Raw genomic sequence first — 18,012 nt, 5'->3', positions numbered from 1 at the left:
TCACTTGGTAATTTTTAGGATTTAGGATGAATGAACTAGAAAAAGATCTTGGGTTGTTTTGATAGAAACTTTGATATATTTGACTACATTTTTAAAATGTATCCCTAGATGTCAAGAAAAAATGGAGTATTCTATACCTTTCATCAGCATACTACTTAGCAGGGTTTACCTTAAATCACTCACTGCCTCTGGCACTTCCCATAGATATACAGACTACACACACACACACACACACACACACACACACACGCGCCATAGCAGAAAGGGTTACTAAAATATTATTAGCCCTAACATGCTGCACTTCCTTAATCATAAGGTAAATTGTTTTTCCAGTTTTATATTTCCAAAATATGAGTAAGTCCTGTAATATATATTAATTTCTAATGTAATATTAACACCACCTAAAAATAGCCATTATGTTTTTAAGAGTACATTTTATATTAGATGGACTTTCTGAATTAAAAATATAAAGTAGGTTAGTTTTACTAGAATTTGTTTCTAAAGGTGCTTATTTCCTTTAGGGTGTTTGGCCTGTCATTCTCATTCATTTACCAGATTTTATTAAGTTCTGACAACTGCAAAAGTGTGACCATTCTTGACAGTATTGATATTCACATTGGGTTTTGAAGTCATATAGATGTTGACTTGAGTCTTGCCTGGCTCACTTACTTTTGGATTATGTGAACTTGGGCAGGTTATTTAAGATCTTTATGTTTTCCTCATCTGTAAAAATGATTTGATGTAGTCTAAGTAGCCCAATTTATAGGCTGAAATCATACATGGAAAGTATGAAGTAAGTGCACAAAAATACTAGCTCAGCTTTTATGAACAATAAAATATTGTATTTGAAGGGAGGAAAACAAAAATAGAGGCCAGTTTACTAGAGTATGGATTGAGGGAGGAATAACTGGGATAGTTTGGGACAATGAAGACTCAACAGACAGTTGAAATTCTGAGTTATATAAGATTCCTTCATATCCTGAAGTTTTTAGTTATTTGAGGTCAGTGCTGCATCCCTTTCTTGCTTATACCCAAAGCGTAGCACATACATGGCACTGAATAATGATGCATGGAGAGGTGGTGGACATATAGTGGATGGATGGCAGTTGCATGCTGGGATGCTTTGTGAGTGAAGAATTACTCAGCTCCACTAGGGGCAGACTAATTTTCTTCATATTTTGCAGAAACTCAACGTCTACTTACAGGAAAGGAACTACACAGTGGTGAGGAAAGATGACCTTGAGTTCGACTTCTCAGTGTCTTTTCTCATGGAAGAGGAGAGGATATCACCTAAAGATGCCGACTTTCTTGCTACTTCTCCTAGGACAAGGTACGAGCCTTATTGGGTGGGGAGGTCTGGGATTAATATTAATGTTGAGTAGAAGAGTAGAGGTCTGAGGCCACCAGTCAGAGAATGGGGGGAAGATGTTGGATTGTAGGATATGACAGAATAACAGTTGGCAGAACAAAATGGAGGCAAGGTTCTTTGGAAACCAAGGTGACATTGGAGCAAATAGTAAAAAGAGTTTTCTTCCTGGGGACAAGCTGGTCAGCACTCATGAGTTTCTCTATCTCCCTGTAACCAGGTTCTGTGTTTGGCGCTATCCTCTCTCAAAAGCCACTCAGGAACATCTGTCAACGTGGAATATCTGTGAGAATCCAGTGTCAGGCTGATAGCCAACTTGCCCTAATGTTCTGGTACCGACAGCTCCCTGGACAGAGCTTGACACTGATTGCAACGGCAAATCAGGGCTCTGAGGCTACTTATGAAAGTGGATTTACCAAGGACAAGTTTCCCATTAGCCGCCCAAACTTGACGTTCTCCATTCTGACTGTGAGCAGCGTGAAACCCGAAGACAGCAGCTTTTACTTCTGCAGCGCTGGAGACACAGTGCCGGGCACAGATCAGAGATCTGAGCAAGAACTTCAGCTTCCTCCTGCCCACCTCCCTCCTCCCCAGTTCCCATCCAGATGAGCTCTGTTGAGGCAAGCGGGAGGGAGGAAACCACAGCTTTCAAGCAGAGACAGATGTTTGTGTGTTTGTGGGCAGGTATGAGTATCAATGTGTAGACTGAGATGAAGAGAAAATTTTATAGGACTAGCTGGAGGGCCCTATCCACAGACACGAAAAGTGAGAGGCTGAAGATAAATTCCTCCAGAAGAGCGCTTAAAAAATGCTCTTCTGAACAATCAAATATAGTTTGCCTTCAAGTGACAAGTTCAGAAACACCCTTTAACTATTTTATCTCAATGCTATATTTAGCCTGTTCTCTATCAGTATAGTTCAGAAGGCCCTTAGTCATCTTGATAGCATACTCACCCATTGCACTCATGGTATTATGTTGATTGTTCTTTGTGAATAGAAATTATAAAGCACTCTAGGTCCCTCAGTATATTACATATGCAGGCCAGAACAATGTAAAATCCACAAAAGTTTAGGGACCTGCCTCATTGGTGAGCTTTTAAGTAGTCCAGATGTGTGGGACATATCAGATAAGTCTTATTACCATCTATTATGAAAGATAAATCTTGTTACCATCTATTATGCAGAAAGAAGTGCAGTATTTAGTGGGGCTCTATGGACTTTGGAATTAACATATACTGCAGTTGGGTGTGCTGCTCTGGTCCATTACTATATCATTCGTAAGGCTGGCCCTGGATGGGCACAAGAGAGTTGTGTAGCAGAAACAAGGCTGGGATGAAAGCTGCTCTGCCACCTGGGCCAGAGACCAAGCAGGCTCAGTTGTTCTTGAAGTACCTGTGGCCATTAGGGCTGCTCTGTGAAGCCCCTGGCATTCTTCAAGGTGGATGCATAGAGTTTTGGTGTAAAGCCATACTCGTTTCTACCTGCCAACAACTTGTCCTTTGCAAAGCTGCTCCTGGCTTCAGAACTGGATGCCATCTGATCTGCAACACTGGAAAGGTGGACAAGCACAGAATTTTCTGTGATATGTGGAAAATGTACAACCAAGATCAACTCAAGCATAGCCAGAAGAAAGGACAATTTGATTTCAAGAGCACGTCTCAGTCTCATAGTACCCACTCCTATTTCACACACCTTGACCTCTCAATTCATGCCCAAGCCTTCATGGGATAAATTTGCACTGTGTTATAGAATGCTCATTACAGTTTAATACAGTGTGTTTCTGGTGGTAGTGTTGAAAAGTAATCCTCAGGAGGGTTGGAACTTCAGCCCATAAATGTGGTTGTCCACATTTTATAGAATAAAGAGATGGTCTGAAGTATAGACCTACTCCTTGTTCAACTTTCTCTCACTCTGTTATCTAAACTATTCATTCCCATTTTCCTTCTTTTTGCTCCTCAGTGCTACATTATAGGTAATTTCTTTAGACCTGCTCTCCAGTTTACTAATTCATGCCTCAGCTCCAATAAGCCATTTAACCTTTCAATTGATTCTTTAATTTAAATTATATTAATTTTCATTCCTAGGAACTCTACTTGGGTCTCTTACAAATAGAAATGGTCATTTTTTGAAAGCACCTTGCTCCTTGTGGTTTTTGAAGTTATTTATTTAAGGATATCATGCATCTATTCAAAACTTTACCCATTAACGCCAACTCCTGATGAAATTTTGCATCTGGTTTTCTTGTTTGCGGGTTCTGTTGGTTTTCACTTAGAGTGGCTTATATTTTTGTGCATCATAAAAGTTGATACTATGAATTCATCTTTGGGAATATTTTAAATCTTGGAATAAGATGGGTTGTTCAGGAAATATCTATTTTTGCCTCTATCAACCAATTGGGATGCAATATACCTGATGTCATTTGGTTTTATAATTCTCAATGTGTATTTTCTTTCATCGTACAATGTCTATCCCAAAAGCTGAAGGGCTGATAACATAACATCATGAATATTTAGAGAAAACTTTTTTTAGTCCTCCACCCAAAGCCAAACCAGGACAAACAATACTTCTTGTTAACTGCCTGTAGAATTATTTTGTTCATTTGCCCTTTCATTAAGCATGTAGCCCTTCCTATATCCTGACTTCGTATAGAAATTATTTCTATCTCACGCCTAGTTTACTACAAGGTCCTATGGGTCTTGCCCAGTTTCCACACATACTGATTCAGGGCCTCTGGGATCCATATATGAGGCCATTGGATCTAGTAGGTCCAGTGTCATCTTCCCTTCCTGTATCATGCTCCCATTTCCCCTAGAAGTGGGTAAATTCACCTACAGATAAGTCAGGCTATGAGCACCTTTCTATATGACAGCACAGGTTTCTCCTAAGAAGCAGTAAAACACTGCCTAGAAGCTTGAATTCTGGTATTAGACAGACCTGAATTTAAAATTTAGTTCTATTGCTTGATCACTGGATCTAACTTTGAAAAGGTTACACAATTCCTTTATATATCTCCACATATGTAGAATGATGATAATAATGATACCTACAAAATGAGGTATAACCAGCACTGACTGTCACTGGTGCGGGTGCAGCGACCCAGCACTGACTGCTGAGGGGGCTGTGGATCAGGCCCAGAGAGAGGTCCAGAGAGAGAAGGAGGGTTTGATCTGCAGCCTCTGTGGCCGCTGTTGTTCAGCTGTTGCCTCTCTCTTTCTCTCCAGGCTTGGCCAGCAGCCTCACCTCTGTTTCTTTCCAGGCCTCCTGGAGCTGCTGATCAGCCCTGCCTCACTGATAAGGCCCAGAGATAGGCCCAGAGATGCTGACTGGCATAGAAACCAACCAATCAGAACCAAATCTGGGTGAATTGTGAGGAGCCAATGGCTGCCTAGGAGGCAGAGCTTTTGACTCTGACTGGCATAGAAACTGACCAATCAGAACCAAATTGGCAGGCAGGGGAGAGCAGTTGGGGGCGATATCAGGCAAGCAGGGGAGGGCAGTTGGGGGCGAGATTAGGACAGCAGGGGAGGACAGTTAGGGGTGATCAGGCAGGCAGAGGCAGTTGTGGGTGAGATCAGGCCGGCAGGGGAGAGCAGTTGGGGTGAGATCAGGCCGGCAGGGGAGGGCCATTAGGGGCAATCAGCCAGGCAGGCAGAGGCAGTTAGGGGTGATCTGTCTGCCATTGCTGTACATACAAATACACATTAATGCCACTAAAGCAAGCACCTTTTATATCTTCTCCATTGCTGTTTTCTTATATGATAGCTTAGGAAAAACACAGCAACATCATGGGAATTCAGTAACTATTTACTGAGTGTGTATGGACATGGACGAATTGTGCTTCCTCAAAATTCCTTTGTTGCAGTCTTAACTCCCAGTACTTGAGAATGTAACTGTATGTGGTGACAGGGTCATGAAAGAGCTAATTAAGTTAAACCAAGGCCATTGGGATGGGCCCTCATCTAATCTGGCTGGTGTCCATATCATAAGAGATTAGGAAATACTTAGAGAACACCAGGGTTGTGTCCACAGAGGAAAGGTAATGTGAGAACACTGTGAGAAGACAGCCATCTGCAAACCAAGGAGGGGGGGGGGGGGGGCTCAGGAGAAACCAATCCTGCCAACACCTTGATCCTGGACTTCTAGCTCCCATAACTGTGAGAAAATAGATTTCCATTGTTTAAGACACCCACTCTGTGGTATTTTGTTATGGCAGCTTTAGCAAACTAATACACTAGTAGAGAAAAATAATTCAGAAATAGAGAGAAATTGGCCAAGCAGTATGGACTTCCTTGGAGAAAAATTCTAGAAAAGCATTTGAATGTAGATAATGTCAGCCCATAGGAAAATGAACTAGATTGTTCTAACAGGGAGGGAACAGATGCTTTGACCTTTATATCTGGATACAAAGGTGGCCCAGCAACATGTGCCAGGGCCTCTGCTGTCTCCAAGGCTGGGAAAGGGACAGATGTTATGGGTTCTAGATATGTAAGCCCAGAACCTGCTCAAACATAGTGGCCCTAAAGTGGAGGGCCCTCAAATGGAAACTGTGTTGGTTGGTGCCTGTGTGGACAGAGCACTACTTTTTGGACCGGAGAGCCTTTTTCATATACTGCTGAATGGGTTGGTCTATAAGAAGTAGATGGACCAGTTGGTTGCCTTCCAAAACAGTCTATAGTTGTATTAGCCAAATGAGTGGAGGGAGCCCAATTGGCTTCTCACCAAGCTGGTCTTGTAGGACTCAATCTGGAAAATAAATAAGCATGTTACTCATTAAACTCTGAGTGTCATGGGAGAAGTCATGGCTGCTACAATAACAGTGGACCACATGGGTAGTCCTCCTGGACTCTCTCCTGATTTCTTCTGCTTATTCTCCAATAACCTTGGGAGTCAATTAAGCAGCTCTAGTAGGTCCACAGATGGGACAAAGAGTTACTGAAATGTGAACAGAAAGACCATAATAGTATAGAGACCAATCTATATTTACATTTAAAAAATAACTGCAATCCACTTCCCTATTCACCCCTCAATAGAGATCTAAAGAATATATAAAGTATGCAAATAATCCCTCTGGGCATAAAACATGCTTGTGTTCCATGGCTTCAAGGTGGGGGATAGGATGGGGTTAAGGAAGGAGCAGAGGCTACTCCATTTAGCCAACCAGCCATGACAGTCTATGCTTCCATGTCTCTCTCACGCTTGGATTTTTCTGGATCACTCAGAGGGCTCCCCCACTATCTAGACTTAGTGACCTCCAGGATAAGATATTCAAGAAAATAAGACATTCAGGAAAAATGGATAAAGGGAAAAGATATAGTTTAGAAAAATAATGGAGGAAGAAAGAAGCTGGAGTTTGGAAGAAAGATAGCCCGGAATGTGATTCTGTTTGGAGAGTGATAAAGGCCTAAGGAAGAGTTGATTACTGATTATGAGCTGAGAAGATATAACTCAGATGGGGAGGGGGGTAAAAGGAAGAAATTAGTGATTTGTAATCTGAGCAAAATCTACTTCTCAAACTACTGGAAGGCCTGAAAGAATCTAATATGTGGCAACATAATGGAAATAAATTTGGTTTGAAGAGGTGTCATCTATTTATTCCTTAGCTAGGTGACCTTGAAGAAGTCAACCTCTGAGCTTTAGATTTTTCATTGGTAAAAAGAATAAAACTATATCTCCTGCCTACCTCATGAGGCTGTTCTGAGCATGAGCAACAAATTAGAGGAAGGGGATCCAACATTTCTATGTTTAAGCAAGCCAAATCTAGAGTCAGATGACCATGCTACTATTCATCTCTATGAATGACTGGCTGTGTGACCTTGAGCAAGTTACTTCACCTCTATAAAGCTCATTTTGGCATCTATAAAATAGTTTGATATGTTAAGCACTAAATATGAACTAGGAGAATTAAAGAAACAGACAAAGGAATCCATGGTTCAGATTGAAGAGTACCAAGAGCTGCATAGACTTATCCAAATTGAATTGGATCTAATTCTAAAGGGGACTTGAATCCTTCCCACAGACCTGAATCCATGCTACACATCTGAGCCTGGAGTATGATGCAATAGTCTCCACCTAGAGCTATCTTCTCTGCCTATAAGGTGTGGTTCCTACTACTTTGAATAAAACTGACCTCATAGTCTGTGTGGTTGTGATGTTTTATTCTAAGGAGCACAAAGTATCAAAGGAAGGCTAGTCTTAAGGCTTTAGACACAGAAAATCCCTAAGCTCTTGGGTGTCCCCTTCTAGATAGTATTAGAGCTGTAAGCACCAATACAAAAATGTCTCTCCTTGCCCCAAAATAATATCTTAGATTCTACCAAGGATTAATTACCTCCCCAATACTTTTCCAGGACATGCTGGTATCCACATCAAAAATTTCTTCTTATCCTCTAAACCAGGACTTCCTAAGAAGACCCCACAACAAGGGATACAATAAATAGCATATTTGGTGATGTTACCAGAGAAGCCCCTATTACTGAGGCTCCATACTCTGGATAACCTGGGTCAGCTAACCTGTGAGCACAGAGAGGTGTGTCATCCATGCCTTAGAAGTGCCCTAGAGGGATCCAGGTCATGTCAAGGAAGGTTCTGAGACCAGGTGCCAAGTGAAATGCCACAACCTTCATGGCGGGGTTCAGGATCTGAAGGAGGGGCTGATGCAAAAATGAAAATATTGTACAACTAATATTAATTTGGAAGGCATTGCGGGCCCGGTGGAGCCTCTTTCTTGAAGAAACACACTGACCTCTGGCCTGTTCTGTTTTTATTCACTTGACCACACATTTTCCTTTTAGCAATGCATACAAGCAGATCAAAGGTAAAGTTTGATAAACAATGTAAGGATTATCAGGTTAGGAAACTGTCTTGAGCCACTGACCCACAGTAGGGCAGTTTTATGCTGATTTTCAACCCAGGGAATATCCAAGTCCATTGGTCTTCCAATTTTCTTTTTGCATTTTTATGCTAACTGCTGTTTGCTTTAGCCTCCAGGGGTAGAAGTTTAATTCCATCTTCTATTTCTGCCAGGAAGACAAGCATCAGGAAGGATCAGGATGTAGCTTTCCCTTTGACTTGATCCCAAATAAACATTCTCTTAGATCCACCTATCATAATTCTCATACTTCTCTATACTTCCCATGTCTTCCTGTAGGCCTGAGACCATTTTCAGATCTGTATAATCAGGCAAGACAACCTTTCTGATTCTCAGTCTCATCTTCTATAAATGGAGATAATTTTGTTCTGCATAACTCACAATTAAAATGTTTGTGAAAAGTTTAACTTTAAATTCAACCCAAATGAAAATCAGCATGGTGTGTGTGAAAGCCCTTTAAAAACTGTCAGGCACTATACAAATATAGCAGTGTTCCCTCCAGGATATAAGCCCATTGGAGGTTAGAGGGTGTGCAGTGAAGAGAGGGGAGGGCTCTGAGCAGTGGGTCTCTTGGTAAGGAGAAGCTGGCTTCCAACCCCTTAGGTCTCACATTGGCATTTCCCTCAATTCACTCTGGTTTCCAGTTACTCCATCCCTCTAACCTACTTTCTATCTCACCACTTCTGCGCTTTTCTCATTTGGTTCTTCATCTCCAGAATATTTACTCATTTCTACCATTCATAGAATTCAATGAACTCTGCCCACTCCTGCCTCCTACTAACCCTGAGCTCAGAGGAACTGAGAAGCCTCTTCATCGGAGGGCCCCTCAACCAAGGCTCACATAGACTCATACACAGACTACTTCCATCTCTATACCCCTCTGGCCATGTTGTGCCTCAAAAATTAACAGAACTGTGTCTTGGTGGCCATGGAAGGTCCCAAATTGAAATAATTTTCTGGAAATATTCACTCTATATGGAGCCCAGCACGGTAGTTCTATTGCATTTAAAATAGAAAATCCCAGACACACCCCCCCCCCACCACCACCACCACCACACACACACACATACACTGCAATTCTGTTATTGATCACCCAATACTTGGCTCCTTTACCATGTGCTTATCCTTCTACCTACTGCTACTCTTCTGATCAGAACCCAATTTTATCATTGTCTAAACACTTTTTAATATCTGATTTGGAGCACATAATGCTAGCTCAGGCTGTCAGCTCTTAGCAATTGGGGCAATTTTCATCACTGTTAGTATAGATTCCAATGGCAACCAGAAGGCTGCATAAAGAGACCCCATAATAGGGTGAGTGGTGAGAAAGGCCAAGGTCCTGATGGTGAATAAGAGGAGGAATGTGGTCTTCTGTCCCCTAAATGTATCTGGTTGACACCAATTTAACTATTGCCCTTTCCACCTCCAAAATACCCTTCTCCACAGGCTTTGGTAGGCAGGAGAGCCAGCTAAAAGCCCATAACTCCAAGGAACACAGCCTCTTCCTTCTCATTACCTCTTCATGTTACAATCTTGGTTCCTCAAAGCCTTGGATTTGACCTTCCTGCCACTGATTTACAGTTGAGAAAGGGTCTTCATGCTTAGAGAAGACTTCTTTCCTCTCAGGGGACTCTAGGATACTGAGCAGCCACATTTGCAGCCAATATCGGCCCTTCCTTAAAGTCAATTAAATAAATCTCCATGAGGTCAGAGAATTCCCAAGGGCCCTTTAAAAATTGTCAGGCACTATAAAAATATAGTAGTATTTCCTCCTGGATATAAGCCCATTGGAGGTTAGAGCGTGTGCTCTTCTCCTAATCCCCATCCCCTTAGCCTGAGAAGGCCCAGATGTTGTATGTGGGGCTTGGATTCCCCTGTTCTCATCCTGGAATACCTCTATGAATCACCTGGTCTTCTTCCTTTCTGCCTTTAGAAGGTAAGTGTTCTAATCACCTGGAGGTCACGAACCCACAGAGTGACCAAAAATAGCAGAGTTGATCCAAGACCCTGGGAAAAGGAAAGCTGCAGCTGTATTTGTACAGAGAGGAGGGGTGGCCATCCACCTTCACCTCGGGACGTATAAAGGCTCTCCACCACCAACCTGATTCTACTTCTGCCACCATGAATCCACTCCTGATCCTTGCTTTTGTGGGAGCTGCTGGTGAGTTCCACGTGTTGCTTCAGGCACTGTCTCCTAATGCAAGTTCTACCACCTTGCTGCCTCTCCTGTTTACCTGTGCTCTGATGTTCTATCTTCCTTGTCTAGCACCCCTCTGTCCCATTCCTGGGCTCTCTTTTAGCCTTACCTCTCTTACCTTCTTCATGGCCCACTGTCAGCTCCACCATCCATTCATCTCAAGCTTTTAGTAGAGAGGCTGGAAAGGGAGGTGAGGTGAAACTGGTTTATTAAATAGACTAGTTGTCTTGAGGCTTAGCTCTGGGCTAGTTGCACTGTGCTTTCTGTTTTTTGGTTTTTTTAATTTTTAAGGTATTACCACTGTGGCTATTCTTAACCCCAGATATAGCACCTACAGAGACTGGAAGAACACTCATGCCCATTCCTAGCTCTAGAAATTCTGACTTCTTTGGCCTAAGGTGTGGCCTGAGCATTGAATTTTTAAGCTTCCCAGGTCATTTTAAGGTTCCCAGGCATAGAGCCAAGATTGAGAATCACTGTTCTATCAACCAATAGCAATGCCTACCTGTGTCCCATCCAGTGGGTGTGGGGCCTCCTCTCCCTGGCCTCTCTGTGCAGATTTGAGCTATGGGAGAAGCGGGTGCAGTCAGAGCGACTGAGCCAGGAGGTTTTCCTTGTTGGGCCAGCCCATCCTGATCCTCGAAGGCTCTGAAGCCGTGGGGAGCAGATGGGTGATGCTGAGTGAGAGAGAAGCATTCAGTAGGTGAGAACACCACATTCTGAGCTGTATCACTTTGAGGGCACTATGAGGATATTTATTGTGTTCTCATTTTCCTGGTGCCCCTGTAGAGGTCAGGGCTGGAGCCCTGTGGGCTACCTAGCTATGTGCCCTGCAGACACACAGAGAGACTCAGGAGAACCACATCCATTACACTTACTGGGGATAGCAGTGTGTTCTCACTGCCCATCATCGCTGTGCTTATGGAGGAATCCTAATTAGTATGACCCAGCCAAAGGGCTCTGGCTGCACCCTCTTAACACCCTGCTTAATAGGCTTCTCTCTTCTGTCTCCACTCAAGTTGCTTTCTCCACTGATGACGATGACAAGATCGTCGGGGGCTACACCTGCCAAGAGAATTCCATCCCCTACCAGGTGTCCCTGAACGCTGGCTACCACTTCTGTGGCGGCTCTCTCATCAATGACCAGTGGGTGGTGTCCGCGGCTCACTGCTACAAGTCGTAAGTGCTGGGCCCTGATGGCAAAGCCCACAGAGGGGCCCTTGGAGAGCTTGGTTCAGTCTAGGGGAGGGTGGGGGAGAAGGACTATAGAGAGGAGAAGTTGTCAATGACAGCTGATGCCCAGGTGTGGGAGTGATGAGGGACACATGTAGGAAGACTCTGACACCCCAAATAAATAAATACAAACAGCCAGAGCTATAGTCATGAGAGCAGAAAGGGGCTATTTAGGGTAGAAAGCCCAACTGGGAAACAGGCAAGGATTTCATACAAGTAACCTTTGCCAGTGCATGCACATAAAAATACCTAAGAAGTATTAAAAATTAAAAAAAAATGCCTGGGCCCTATCCCAAGGTAATTAATTCAGACTTTTCAGGAAGAGGTGTCTAAATGTTGGTGTTTTGAACACTCTCTGCCTCTGGTGATTCTATTCTATAGCAGAGCTGAGAATCACTGCCTAGAGCAAGGGTTCTCAAAACTAAGTGTGGGTCAGAATCGCCTGGCAGATCTGCTGGACCATGGGTGACTGGATCGCACCCCCAGAGGTGGGAACTGAGGCTTTGCATGTCTAACAAGATCCTGGGGCCACACTTTGAGACCTACTGAATTATATCATCCAGAATGATAGTGCTTGCCAGACCAGGGAGGGAGCAAAAGTCACTACTGTACGTAGCAAAGTCACAGAGGGTGAGCAATGCCTGGGGGCTTTAAGTAGCTCATCTGTGCCCATGACATTGGAGGCATGGTGGGGGAGTGCAGGGTGCAGCTGGAAAAGCAGATTGATGAGTCACTGCAGCTGAACTTCTTCATCCCATCCCAGCCCCACTAACACCTACCTCTGAAGCAGAAAGGCTCTTAGTGTCTCAACTATACTTCTCTCTGCCCCTCTGCTGTCCCGTGACATGGGTACAGCCCCACTATTGCCACAACCTTCTTGTGGGTTCAGAATAACTTGAAGGAGAGCCGACGACACAATAGATACACTATACAAAAAATATGAATTTAGAAAGCATTGGGGTTGGGGGAGGGGAAACCAAATTCTGGCCTAGTCAGCTTTTTATTCACTTTGAATACACATTTTCCCTTTAACAATGCATTCAAGCATATCAAAGGTAAAGTTTGGTAAATGATGTAAAGATTATCAGGTCGGGAAATCTCCTGGAGTCATTGCAGTCACAGCGGGTGCAAAATTTGTGCCTTCCAATGTCTCTTTTTGATGTTAACTGCTGTTTGCTTTAACCTCCAACACACCATGAGCAGGGAGCTCGGGATCCCAGAAAAGAGTGGGGGTGTATGAAAAGGTCCTCAGTTCTCCTCTCTCAACAGTCGCATCCAGGTGAGGCTGGGAGAGCACAACATCGAAGTCGAGGAGGGGAATGAGCAGTTCATCAACTCCGCCAAGGTCATCCGCCACCCCCGCTACAACAGCTGGACCCTGGACAATGACATCATGTTGATCAAGCTCTCCTCACCTGCGGTCATCAGTTCCCGGGTGTCTGCCATCTCCCTGCCCACCTCCTGTGCACCTGCTGGCACCCAGTGCCTCATCTCCGGCTGGGGCAACACCCTGAGCTCTGGCAGTGAGTGCGGTTCTCACTTCTTCACTCTCTGACTTCCCAGGGTTTCTCAGAATGGAGCATTGCCTGAGCTCAGTTCCCCTGGCGTCCAGTCTGCAAATAATATCAAGTGTCCACCACCCTCAAGCTCTGTCCTGAAGGCCAGAGAAATGCAGAGTCTTGAGGAGTTGACCCAGAATAGGACAAGCATAGCACTTGCTATGCTCACCTCCAAAGAGGGGTTCAGCAGAGATTATTCTGGGAAATGAATCGCCTTGACTCTTTGGGGGGCTTAGGTTCTTGGGGTCAACTCCAGATTACCATCCTCCATCCTGACCTGACTGACTCTCATTTCTCCTTTCCTTTATCTCTCCCTGCTCCTCAAAGTCAACTATCCCGAGCTGCTGCAGTGCCTGGATGCCCCACTGCTGGCCCAGGAGCAGTGTGAAGCTGCGTACCCCGGACAGATCACCGACAACATGGTGTGCGCCGGCTTCCTCGAAGGAGGCAAGGATTCCTGCCAGGTGATTGCCCCTTCAAATGCTGAGACCCCTGCCCATCCACATGGCCTGCCTGGAGGCTGGATTTGAACCCCCAAGGCCATGAGCTGTGCTCCCCTCTTTCTCCCTCCTCATAAAATGTGTTGTGCCTTCCTCCTCTGCAGGGTGATTCTGGTGGCCCTGTGGTTTGCAACGGAGAGCTTCAGGGAGTTGTCTCCTGGGGCTATGGCTGTGCCCAGAAGAACAAGCCTGGTGTCTATACCAGGGTCTGCAACTTCGTGGACTGGATTCAGGAGACCATGGCTGCCAACAACTAAAGATCCCACCTGTCCCCCTGCCATCACTATGCTAATAAAGTGACACTGATCTGAACGCCTATGTCTGTGCCTGCTTCCTCCTCCCCTTCCCTCCACCCCCCCTCCCCCATCCCGACTCTGGGCAACACCCTCCCACCAAGGTCAGCCGGGCCTGGCCAGCCCTTATACAGAGTACCCCCACTTACCAAAGATGCTTCCTGGCATACTAGTTTAGTGGCACATAAAAAGATGGAATCCAAAATCATAAGCAGGAGCGAGGGGAGGCTGTTTTCTAGAAGGAAAAATACATTTCTGAACTGGCATGCAGTGCTGGAGTGTGCCCACAGGGGGCATGGCGTGCCAGGCCCTTTCCTCACTCTACCTGTAGCCAGATTGAACACACCTGGAGAAGCACCTGTGCATCCACCTTGGCCTCTTCTGAGTCCCTCTGTCACGTGCACTTAGCCAGCAGTGCTCCCTCATGGGCCCTACTTCCTGACAATCTGCCCATGTGTCTGGGGGGAAAAGAGACCTCCCTGGGTCTCCATCCTTCAAGCTCCAGAGAAATCGGCCTTTTGTACATCTCTCCTGATGATATCAATATGTATATACCGTACAGAGTGCTTACAGATATTTCATGATTGTTTCACCCTCCCCTCTGCAGTGGATGCCATTTCTGTGGTACAGACAAGAAAGTAGAAGTGAATTTATCTACATCCCTCATCCAACAAATGGTAAATCTAGGGTTCAATTTCTTCTTTACCTGGCCCCAAAGCCATGCTCTCTCTACTCCACCTCACAGTCTCTCCTCATACTACTGTGGTCCATCAACTCTGCCCTTCAACATCTTCCCAGCCCACTCCCTGCATCACTGCACTTACTGAAGGGGCAGGTAAAGAAGCCTGGGTGCCTATTCCAGCTGTTTCTGCATCTGGCATGACTTTAGCAATCCTTTTAGCCTCAGGTTTCAATTACATCTGAGGAAATTAGGAGACAAATTTTAGATTAACATGAGTGTAACCGCGTGCTTGAAAGTTTCAAGAATTACACATATATAAGATGTCATTTGTGCCAATGCACACCTTAAGAAAGGCAAGAAGATAACCCCACTTTCCTCTGGTCCCCATGAGCACCATCCACATTCTTCTCACTCCCTCAAGTGGCCACACTGAGATTGCAGCTACTTAGGTCTAAAAAAATAAGGAAAGACTGCCCCCTGCTGCCCAAATTGATGAATGATCTCCCTCAGCACTAAGCTTTTTTTTTTTTTTTTTTTTTTTTAATCTCCCTTCCCCTTTTTCCTCCCCCTCTCTCCATCCCCCCAAAAAAACTGCATATGACAATGTGACAGAATGGCAAACCTGGGACAAATCCCATCAGGATTAAAAGAAGCTGTGATATTAAGACAGAGTGGTATTGTTCTCTGTAAGGCCGTCAGGATGAGGATCCCCAGCTATATGGTCCAAAGGAAACTTACTGAGTCAATGATTGTTAGGCAAAAGGGGTAAGACAGGAAAATATACGGAAATAGATCAAACTAAGTCATTACATTGATAAAAGGGTTTCTCGATGTGGAAAGGGAATAAAAACCAGGTCTTACCACAATTCATCTGACAAAAGCGACCCATGACCTTTAAAAATTCAGGCTTATGAAAGTGTGAGATCTGCTGCTATCCCTAAGTTAAGTAAACAGACTGTCTTCCCTTTCTCTTTTCCCCCTACATTTTAAGAGCCACATCATTGCTTCCAACTTGTGATACCACCAGGTAGCACTCTGGTGTTCTCCACCCTGACACCTGTCTTTTTACATGTCAGGGGACAAGCAGTGGGTCCCAAACCTGGCACTGAAATAGAAATACCCAGGTTATTTGGGGCTTGATTGTTTATTTAAATACAAATTAGTAAAGCCACCCCAAGAATTTTTTAATTCAAGAGTTCCTGGAACTACTCAGAAATATGCATTTTTCACAAGTTTCCTCAGCAAATTCACTACCATAAAACAGTTTCTTGTATAAATTGATCTTCTTTGAAAAAAAATAATAACTTGAAAAAAAATAATGACTTGCCAAAACCGGTTTGGCTCAATGGATAGAGTCGGCCTGCAGACTGAAAGGTCCTGGGTTCGATTCCGGTCAAGGGCATTTACCTTGGTTGTGGGCACATCCCCAGTAGGGGGTGTGCAAGAGGCAGCTGATCTATGACTCTCTCTCATCGATGTTTCTAACTCTCTATCCCTCTCTCATCCTCTCTGTAAAAAAATAAATAAAATATAAAAAAAAGAAGAAAAAAAATAATGACTTTATAAATTAAACAAGTTGGTTTTTTAGGTAGCAGATGTCAAAATACTACTTACAGTAGTATTTTATTGTTTTTATTTTCTTTAAAAATTTTACTGTTTCATTTTAAATAGGTAATATAGCTATAGGACTTAAAAATCAATACAATAAAGTTGACATTGAAAAAAATGTTACTTTTATTTCCACTCTACTTCTGTCTCCTCCACTCATTCTTAATAAGATCACTTTTATCTGTTTTTGTTCCCTTCCAGTGTTACTTCATGTAGAGTCAAGCAAACAAAAATATAATTCTTATTTTGCCCCTTTGTTAGACAAAAGGTAGGGTAGGCTATTCTGCAGTCAGCTTTTATCCAGTTGACAATGTATCTTAGAGAACTTCCCATAGCAAAATAAAACATTTCATTCTCTTTTAGCATTGAATAATATTCCAGTTTGTGAATGTATCACAGTTTATTTATCCAGTCCCTCACTGATGGGCACTTGTTTTTCTCAATTGTTTTGCTATTTCAAATAATGCAAACAGTTCATACAGATTTTCATATTTGTGTTGAAGAATATTTACAGGATAAATTTCCATAGGTGGAATTTCTGGGTGAAAAAGTAGAGGCATTTTGTAATTTGTATAGATATTTTTCACATTGTTCCCCATAGGGTTGTATCATTTTGCACTCCTATCCGCAATCAATACAGTAATCTCCACTTTATCCACAGAGGATACAGTCCAAGATTTCCAGTGGGTGCCTGAGACAGACCATGGACAGTACCGAATCCTATGTATACCATGTTTTGTTCCTATACATACATCCATCCTATAAAGTTTAATTTATAAATTAGGCACAGTAAGATATTGAAAACAATAATGAATAATAAAATAAAAACTATTAAGAATATACATTATGTGATACCATAATCAATTAAAAAATTAAAAATTAAAAAAAGAATATACTGTAATAGAAGTTATATGAATGTTGTCTGTCTCTAAATATCTCATTGTATTGTAGTCTCCTTTTCACTTAAAGGAAGCACATTACAGCATTTCTTTGGATATCCAAATTGCCAGCATGAATACTCTTTTGCCTGGGGCCATTATTAAGTAAAATAAGTTATTTGAATACAAGCACTGTGGTACTAGGACAGTCTGTCTGATAACTAAGACGCCTACTAAGTGACTTAGGGGCAGGGAGCACCAATAGAATGGAGACATTGGACAACGGGATGATTCACGTAAAGGGAAGGATGGAGCAGGACAGCTTGAGATTTCCTCATGCACTCAGAATAACTTGTAATTTAAAATTTAGAAATTGTTTATTTCTGGAATTTTTCATTTAATATTTTCAGACCTTGGTTGACCACAGGTAGCTGAAACCATGGAAAGCAAAACCATGGATAAGGAAGGAACTACTGTATGTAAAAGTGCATAGTCCACCACAGATTGCCAATAGAATATTCTTCTGTGATTCAGATTTGTCAAATTGGTGAAAAGCAACATTCCAATCTAATTTTAGTTTGCATTTATCATTGCAAATGTTTTTCTCTGTGGTTAAGCACCTTTTGGGTTCTATGACTGAGCTGTCTGTTCTTTGTCCATTTTATAGGGCTATTGGATTATTTTCTTGCTGATTTCTAGGAGTTCATCATATATTGGGGAGATTAGTCCTTCTGATGAGAACTCCCTATTGTCACTTATTTCTTGATTCTGTGTATATTTTTCCGTGTAAGTTTGTCATCATTATGTAGTCAAGTTTATTCCCCACAA

General features: G+C 43.1%; 1 protein-coding gene and 1 gene segment (V, D, J or C); both read left to right on the top strand.

Moving 5' to 3' along the window:
- LOC311629492 (T cell receptor beta constant 1-like) overlaps window positions 1–18,012 on the top strand; it is a 36,657-nt gene that overhangs the window by 2,349 nt on the left and 16,296 nt on the right.
- LOC311629267 (anionic trypsin) lies at window positions 10,240–14,035 on the top strand. Its single transcript, XM_084897255.1, has 5 exons — window positions 10,240–10,395; window positions 11,451–11,610; window positions 12,934–13,187; window positions 13,551–13,687; window positions 13,828–14,035. The coding sequence occupies exons 1-5, from the start codon at window positions 10,356–10,358 to the stop codon at window positions 13,978–13,980; spliced, it is 744 nt and encodes a 247-aa protein (XP_084753381.1). The 5' UTR covers window positions 10,240–10,355; the 3' UTR covers window positions 13,981–14,035.

This window comes from Pipistrellus hanaki, assembly GCF_964339955.1.
Source record: "Pipistrellus hanaki genome assembly, chromosome: 10".
In the NCBI taxonomy this organism is placed as follows: domain Eukaryota; kingdom Metazoa; phylum Chordata; class Mammalia; order Chiroptera; family Vespertilionidae; genus Pipistrellus; species Pipistrellus hanaki.
The sequence above is the reverse complement of the archived record's forward strand: the minus strand, read 5'-3'. Positions and strand labels throughout refer to the sequence as shown.

Coding starts and splice junctions, on each gene's coding strand:
- LOC311629267 (XM_084897255.1), top strand. CDS start 10,356: ATGAATCCACTCCTGATCCTTGCTTTTGTGGGAGCTGCTG. Junction 11,611..12,933: donor GCGGCTCACTGCTACAAGTC/GTAAGTGCTGGG, acceptor CTCTCTCAACAG/TCGCATCCAGGTGAGGCTGG. Junction 13,188..13,550: donor CAACACCCTGAGCTCTGGCA/GTGAGTGCGGTT, acceptor TGCTCCTCAAAG/TCAACTATCCCGAGCTGCTG.